Genomic DNA, 8,564 nt, shown 5'->3' on the forward strand with positions numbered 1-8,564 from the left:
GAGAATTACTTGAACCTGGGAGGTGGAGGTTGCAGTGAGCCGAGATCGCACCACTGCACTCCACCTGGGCGAGAGGACTCCATCTCAAAAACAAAAGAAAAGCGGGGTGGAGGGAAGAGTCCCATGACTTTGTAGGCTCATGGAGACAAAGAATGTTCACCAGGACCCCAGCCTGTGCCAAGCACTGCTGAGCCCATCACAATGGAAAGAAGCTTTCCTGTCAAGAGGACTCAGCTACAGAAGGCACCAAATGTGGTGGGAGGGGCCTGCTAATTAGACCAAGGCAGTCACACATCAGCAGGTAAAACAGAGACAAGAGGAGGTGGGGCTGGGCTGGGCTGAATCTTGGATGAATCAAGTCTTCCCATAGGGCAGGATATCCTGTCTAAAACAAGAGCCTTGGTTAAAACCCCTATAAAAGGTTCTCATCACACTGACCTGGTACTCCTCACACTACTTAACAGCCACTTGTTTCATCCCACCTGGGCATTAGGTAAGTCCCCTCATAAGAAACCTCTTTCTCATTCTCAGTGTCTTGGGGATCTGAGCTCATAAAACTGAGGCTGTCAGGTATGGGCTATGCGTCCTTCAGATCTAGCTGTGGGCATTGGGCAAACCAACGCTAACGTTGGGAAACATGCTCTCCTAAAGCAATCCAACTTTCTCTTCCTCCCTGAGGCTGGCCTGGCATCAGCTCCTGTCACTGGGAAACTGTGTGGGCAGCTGCTATGGGGCCACCCATGGGCCTTCCTGGATCAGCAAAGGTTTCTTGTTTCTAAGGCTCTGGAAGCTTCTTTGCAGTGCTGAGAGTCTGTGGGATCAGAATCAGTTTACTTATACCAACCTAGAACAATAAGATCAAACTGTGTCATGAATGAAGGAGCTTGCATGATTCCCCTCTCCTACACCAAGGTGATATTTAGGCAAAATATTTGTAGATTTATTCTAAGGAATCTAAAATGTAACTAAAATGTCATCTTACTATTTTTATTATCTAAAGTTCAGTGGTTAAAGTTGGCTACATGGTTATAAAAAAAGAAAGATATTTTTCATCTATGTTGAGGAAAAATATTCCCAGTTTTTTACCTTGATGAAAAGTTTGCCTGAAATTGTTGGTTATCAGATCCGAGAAAGGGTTTCTCCTGAACAACCCACTTTTTGCTGTAACCTACTGAGTCCTCATGGCCACACTGATCTGCTTTTTCTAGAACTCAAGTCTCCTTCCTTCCTTTTTTCTCTTTCTTCTCCTACCTATATCTGCCTCGTCCCATCCTCGCTTTGGGTTTCCAGCTGCTGTACGCTGCATCTCTCCTTGCATTTGAGACTTGTCATCTTTGATACCATCTCCTTTGGGTCTCTCCAAGGCTTCTGCTTAATGAATGTTCAAGTTTCTTTTCCTCTTGTTCATGTAGCCAAACCCAGGCCCCACCTCAACCTACCTCCAGACTTCTGGCTAATGAAAAAGAAAAGCTTTCCCTTTGATTAAGAAGCAACTCGTAGGTCACCAGAAATCTGGGCCTAATGGAGCCACATGCCTGTTGGGCAAGCTGACTTTTCTGATAAGTCCCAAGGCTGTGGACAGAAGTGACAGTCAGAGAAACTTGGGCCTTCAGAACTGGAAGGCCTCCCACCCAAAGAAGGTTCCCCCTCCTGAGCATTCCCAGCAGGTGGTAGCCCAGCTTCTTCCCACTTTCCCAGAAAAAAAAAAAACAAGAAAGGAGGGCTGTGTCCCTGGAATTCCTGCTTGGCTCCCATCCAAGACAGGGGTTGACTGACATGTGTATTTACTTCCTCTCTTGGTGTTCCCAGTGGGACCCTAACACCTTGTGATGAGCAAATAAATCCTGTCCACAGGGTACATTCTAGAAAGCCCATTGCATTTGGCTTAAGGAGAGATGGATTCTAGGATTTCTTTGCTCCTTAAAAATTGTATGGCTTAACTTCTCTGAGCCTGTTTCCTCACCTATTAAAAAAAGTGGAAATAATAAGGATTAGAGGAGATGATGCACAGGCAAGTGCCTTGTGAGCAGTAGAGTGATTATATAAGTGTACAAAAATTATATGTGTGTATATGTGTATAATAGCATAATAATTATATTTAATAAGGAGCACTTAATATAAGCCAGGCATCTGCCAAATGCTTTTTATGAATTATGTCTTTAAATCTTCACAATAATCCTATAGAGTACTAATATCACCTTCATTTACAATGAGTAAACGGAGGCATGGAGAGGCAAAGCAACTTGTCCCAGCTCACACCATATGTAGGTGATGGGGCCAGCATTTAATTGTGACTCAGGAACCTGCCTCCATCCTGTGTGTTCCTCCTTCCCACACATAAGATGTATTACATAGGAAAGGACAAAGGAAGACTAAAAACAGCTGAACATGCAAGGAAAGACCTAGCAGCAGACGTGCTCTAAAGGAAACAGCTGAGTTTGATTATGGAGCCTCCAAGGGGATTTTTCATCTTGTCCAGGTTGACTTCAAAGATGCCTCAGTTACTGAGAAACATTAATGGGATCATCGAGGCCTTCAGGCGCTATGCAAGGACGGAGGGCAGCTGCACAGCGCTCACCCGAGGGGAGCTGAAAAGACTCTTGGAGCAAGAGTTTGCCGATGTGATTGTGGTACGGTGTGCTGAACTGGGTGGAGAAGGGACATAGCAGGAAAGTGAAACCTTGTTTGCCTGCAGAGGCCTTGCCTGGGAAATTTGAGGAGGCAGCAGATAAACCCAGGCCTGCCAGGACAGATGGCAACTGTGCAGGCAGAATAAAAGGTGAAAGAACCAGAGATGGTCATGGGAGTTGGCAAGTCCTGGCTCTTTGGATTAAAACCTTGGTTTTAATTAATTCTAACTTAAAGACAAGGTAAAGGGGCTCTAAAAGAACAACTCAGAGAGGAGCATAGCCTTGGAATATTTCAAAATGAAAATAATTGCTGCTTTCTGCTGCCTCTTAAATTTGGTATTGTAAATATTTCCCACGTCTATCTGAAATGTAATCATCCATTCATACGCATTCATTAGAAGCATAGCTCTGGGCTTGCACAAAGCAGTTACTCAAAAATATTAGCAGACTGATCACATGAGAAACGAAATTTTGAAGAGCAGGTTGTTAAAAGCTAGGGGGAGACTTCGGGGCCCCACCCCTCCTCACAAACCAGAACCAAGGCCTGATGCACCTTCCTGTCTTTGGTTTGCATCTAAAGCAACTGGGATGATGATGGCCTTGGGGACAAGGATGTATGGGCACAGAAGTATGCTGCGTCCACATGCTCAGGGCAGCCCTGTAGGCCCACTGCATCCCTCCCTCTTTATCGTGGGAAAACATCTGGGCCTCAGTGAGGAGAGCACAGAATTCCCATGGGGCTGTGTTCCCAACCTGCTGCTCTTTGTGCTGGGCCTGCTGAAGAGACTAAGGCCTCAGTGCCAGGGGCAAGATGCCAGGGGCAGCTCAGACAGTCAACCTGAGAGCCCAAAAAGTTGCATTGTGAATTCAATAATTTATTAACTCTTCAATAAACCTTTATCTAATTTTTCCGCAGCGCAGAAATGGTGCCAAATAGAGGCTACAAAACAAAAAACGCTCCCTATACTTGAGGGAGAGAGACAGGACTAAAAAAATAAAAAATAAAGGCAACTAAGTCTTGCTGCTGCTGTGGCCGTACGTGTGTGGAGTGTGGGGTCTGTGGCAGGGGAAGCTGGCAGCAGCGTGGAAGGGGCCTGTCCACGTCCTCCTCAGGGGAGGGCTGCTGACTCCACCTCATCTTCTCCTCAGAAACCCCACGATCCAGCCACTGTGGACGAGGTCCTGCGTCTGCTGGATGAAGACCACACAGGGACTGTGGAATTCAAGGAATTCCTGGTCTTGGTGTTTAAAGTCGCCCAGGCCTGTTTCAAGACACTGAGCGAGAGTCCTGAGGGAGCCTGCAGCTCTCAAGAGTCTGGAAGCCTCCATTCTGGGGCCTGGCAGGAGCTGAGTGAAGGACAGAGAAGTGGCACTGAAGTGGGAAGGGCAGGGAAAGGGCAGCATTATGAGGGGAGCAGCCATGGACAGAGCAAGCAGCCTTCCAGAGGGCAGAGCAGGCCTGGGGCTCAGACCCAGGGTCAGGCCACTGGCTCTGCGTGGGTCAGCAGCTATGACAGGCAAGCTGAGTCCCAGAGCCAGGAGAGAACAAGTCCGCAGATACAATGCTCTGGGCACACAGAGCAGACCCAGAGAGCTGGAGAAGGCAAGAGGCATCAGACCACACAGATGAGGCCAGAAAGAGAGCCACAGACCAGGGAACAGGACAGAGCCCACCAGACCAGTGAGACTGTGACTGGATCTGGAACTCAGACCCAGGCAGGTGCCACCCAGACTGTGGAGCAGGACAGCAGCCACCAGACAGGAAGAACCAGCAGCCAGACACAGGAGGCCACCAATGACCAGAACAGAGGGATTGAGATCCATGGTCAAGGCAGGAGCCAGGCCAGCCAGGCTGTAACAGGAGGACATGCTCAGGCACAGGCAGGATCACACACCCAGACGCCCAACCAGACTGTGGAGCAGGACAGCAGCCACCAGACAGGAAGCACCAGCACCCAGACACAGGGGTCCACCAATGGCCAGAACAGTGGGACTGAGATCCACGGTCAAGGCAGGAGCCAGACCAGCCAGGCTGTGACAGGACATGCTCAGATACAGGCAGGGACACACACCCAGACACCCACCCAGACCGTGGAGCAGGACAGCGGCCACCAGACAGGAAGCACCAGCACCCAGACACAGGGGTCCACCAATGACCAGAACAGGGGGACTGAGATCCAAGGTCAAGGCGGGAGCCAGACCAGCCAGGCTGTGGCAGGAGGACATGCTCAGACACAGGCAGGGTCACACACCCAGACTGTGGAGCAGGATAGAAGCCAAACTGTAAGCCACGGAGGGGCTGGAGAACAGGGGCAGACCCAGACGCAGCCAGGTAGTGGTCAAAAATGGACACAAGTGAGCAACCCTGAGGCAGGAGAGACAGTACCAGGAGGACAGGCCCAGACTGGGGCAAGCACTGAGTCAGGAAGGCAGGAGTGGAGCAGCACTCACCCAAGGCACAATGTGACAGAAGGGCAGGGAGACATACAGCCCACTGTGGTTGGTGAGGAATGGGTTGATGACCACTCAAGGGAGACAGCAATCTTCAGGCTGGACCAGGGCAACTTGCATACCAGTGTTTCCTCAGCACAGGGCCAGGATGCAGCCCAGCCAGAAGAGAAGCAAGGCATCACAGCTAGGGAGCTGTATTCCTACTTGAGAAGCAACAAGCCATGACTCCCTCGACTCCAATGTCCAGTACTGGAAGAAGACAGCTGAAGAGAGTTTGGCTTGTCCTGCATGACCAGTCCAGTGGGCGCATCCCTGGACATCAACTCTTTATTACGCAGCTTCCCTTTTAGGTCTTTCTCAATGAGATCATTTCTGCAAGGAGCTTTCTATCCTAAACTCCTCTCTTACCTGCTTTGCAGTGCAGACCCTCTCAGGAGCAGGAAGACGCAGAGCAAGTCACCCCTTTGTACTGAATTGTCCTCATCTTGTGGGGGTTTCAGGACTATTTTTATCTCTGACATCTGTCTATTGCCCAATCTACCCTAATGCATCAATAAAACCTTACGCAACTGGCCTCTGTGTCTCATTCAATCACCTTCTGTTGACATTACAGGCCAAGGGCTGTAGAGTTATGAGATGATGAACTGGACATAGTCCCTACCTTTGAAGAGCAACTAGTTGAGAAGATATTATATGAGATTCCTGCTATATATCATATTTAATACTTGGCAGAGATGGACCAGCTAAGGTTTCGTAGAAAAGGTGCTTTCTTTATGATGGCCCTGAAAGGACAATTAGTATTAGATAGGCAAAATTCTTCTTGGTCTTTCACTACCTCTAATTCTATAGTGTTAAACCTCTATTTACCTGTAAGGTCACACAGGAAAGCTGATTTAAGATTACCAAGAAATGGAAGAAGGTTCCCAGTGACTGTGAAGGGAAAGAGCGAGAAGGCTTGTGTTACCAGGTACTAAGCCAGGGGCCAGAATTTTGTGCTTCCCTTCCTACCTCCCCATCATTGTCAGCTCTGACCTCTCATGATGTCTCACCCACCAGATATAAACCATGTTATGGGGTAGAGACTATCAATTCTGGTTTATTATAAGAGTGACCAGAAGAACAGTTTTTAAAATAAAGATTTATAGGGCAGGCACAGTGGCTCACACCTGTAATCCCAGCCCTTTGGGAGACCGAGGTGGGCGGATCACCTGAGGCCAGAAGTTCAAGACCAGCCTGGCCAACATGGTGAAACCCTGTCTCTACTAAAAATACAAAAATTAGCCAGGCGTGGTGGTGGGTGCCTATAGTCCTAGCTACTCAGGAGGCTGAGGCAGGAGAATCTCCTGAACCCCAGAGGTGGAGGTTGTAGTGAGCCGAGATCGCACCACTGCACTCCAGCCTGGGCAACAGAGCAAGACTCCATCTCAAAAAAAAAAAAAAAAGATGTATAAACCTAACCCTACAGATGCTGGTTCTAAAGTTTGGAGCCAATTAATATTGTTTAGAAATTTATTGGGGGTCTTGTGCTTTTGTCAGTAGAGAAGACTAGATACTCTGAAAGATTTCCCAAGACAAAATAACTAGATCCTGTGTAAAGCATTTTTTCCACTGCATTATTGGTTTACAGGAGGTAAGGGAAATCTCTAAGGAAAAAACAAAATGTGGAATAAACAACAGCCAAACAAAAACAAAATGTAGGCTAAATAACAACCTCCAAAGATGTCCACGACCTAACCTAATGTGAATATGTCACCTTATATTGCAAAATGGGACTGCACAGATGTGATTTAGTTAGGAATCTTGAGATAGGACGGGATGGGGTTATTCTGGATTATCTGGGTGAGTCCAATATAATCACAAGGTTCCTTAAGAGGAAGATAAGTGAGATAAGAGGATCAAAGTCAATAAAAGGAAGTGTGGTGATGAAACCAGTGGCTGTGGCCATGTGCTATGAGCCAAAGAATGTGTGGAGAATAGAATCTGGAAAAGGCAAGACATTTTCTTCTAGAGCCTTCAAAAGTAACATAGCTCTTCTGCCACCTCGATTTTAGACTCCTGACCTTCAGGGCTGTAAGAGAATAAAATTTTTGTCATTTTAAGGCATTAAGTTTATGGTAAACTGTTACAGGAGTTATAGAAAACTAATATACCAAACAAAAATCTAGAGCTGGAGCCAGAGTAGTAAAGGGTAAATGTGTGAAAGGCAAGGTTGTTCTTCTGAGGACAAGTTGATTTTATATCTATTCACATTGGCTTGTAAGTACAAAGGCCAAAGAAAAACAGCAAAGAAAATGCAAAGACTCAGGGAATATTGCTCCCATAAGCCCGTTCTGGGGAATCTACTAGAGAATCAGCACACATACCTACACACTAAACCCTGAATCATAGAACTGTTTGGCATACAATCTGATGATGCACATTTAAATATATTTCACTGTAGAACTAAGACTACATAATATGGATAAAGGTGACAGAATAGCATTCCATGTTATATGCACTGAAAATTTAAATACAATACAGCTAACAAAAAAATGAAGGGAGAAAGAGAAAGCATACAGAAAGTAGAATGAGGTCCCTGATTGTCTTAATATAAGCATAGGCTTAGAAGGAGAAACTGGGAGTAAAAGGATATCACTTCACATTAGATACTGAGGAAAGAAGAAGGAAGGTAAGGTGAAAATTTCTAGAAAATTTTATTATTACTTAGAGTAGGAGGTGAATATGCCACTTATTAAAGTGAAGGGGGAATACAGAATACATATTACGTAAAGATATACTATAAGATGACAACACAAATACGAACCTTCCTCAACACCAAAAGACATTCTAGAAAAAAGCAAATAACACAGACAACAGAGTGGATGATGTTATTTATGTAAAAGATATATATTTTTCATAAATAGGATACAAAAGAGTGTGATAGACTGAGGTCAAACATATTTATAATAATAATGTCAAGAGCTTAACTCACTACTAGATGAACAAGTTGGCTTATTAGCTCTATACAAGTCTATGCTCCTTACAGGAGGTATGCAAATCAAAGAGAGTCAGAAAACAATTTGTAAATGAGGTGGTTGAGTTAATATATATCAGGAAAATGCAGGTTAAAACAAAATTTAGAAATCTGGAGTCATGATGTTGATCCCGGATTAGATCAAAAAGCATTAAATAAGACTAAGAAGGATGCTTTAAAATGCTAAATGCTATAATTTCACAATGAAGATGTAATGGTTTTTAGTATCTATGCATTCAATAATGTAGCACAACTCTGATGATGCAGAAACTATAAGAGATACAAGGAAAAACTTAAAGAAAATAACATAGTAATAATAGGGCACTTTAATCACCTCTCTCAGCTCAAGACAGTAAGTGTAGAGAAGAAACAGTGCATTAAATAAAATACAAAGAACTCTACAGACGTATAGTCCAGCAATGTATTAACCTAACAAGAAAAGACTATACCTTCTACACATGAAATATTCA

The 8,564-nt window shown here is 45.3% G+C and overlaps 1 protein-coding gene across 1 annotated transcript; it reads left to right on the forward strand.

Annotated features, from left to right (window-relative positions):
- Positions 1-337: 337 nt before the first annotated feature.
- CRNN (cornulin) lies at positions 338-5,654 on the forward strand. Its single transcript, XM_001109196.5, has 3 exons — positions 338-493; positions 2,480-2,630; positions 3,780-5,654. Exons 2-3 carry the CDS (start codon positions 2,493-2,495, stop codon positions 5,304-5,306), a joined length of 1,665 nt encoding a protein of 554 aa, XP_001109196.4. The 5' UTR covers positions 338-493; positions 2,480-2,492; the 3' UTR covers positions 5,307-5,654.
- Positions 5,655-8,564: the final 2,910 nt, after the last annotated feature.

This window comes from Macaca mulatta, chromosome 1, assembly GCF_049350105.2.
Source record: "Macaca mulatta isolate MMU2019108-1 chromosome 1, T2T-MMU8v2.0, whole genome shotgun sequence".
Classification (NCBI taxonomy): Eukaryota; Metazoa; Chordata; class Mammalia; order Primates; family Cercopithecidae; genus Macaca; species Macaca mulatta.

Excerpts from the sequence above, each read along its gene's own strand:
- CRNN (XM_001109196.5), top strand. The coding sequence starts at position 2,493 with ATGCCTCAGTTACTGAGAAACATTAATGGGATCATCGAGGCCTTCAGG. Across the intron at positions 2,631-3,779 it reads AGTTTGCCGATGTGATTGTG|AAACCCCACGATCCAGCCAC; the intron begins GTACGGTGTGCT and ends TCTTCTCCTCAG.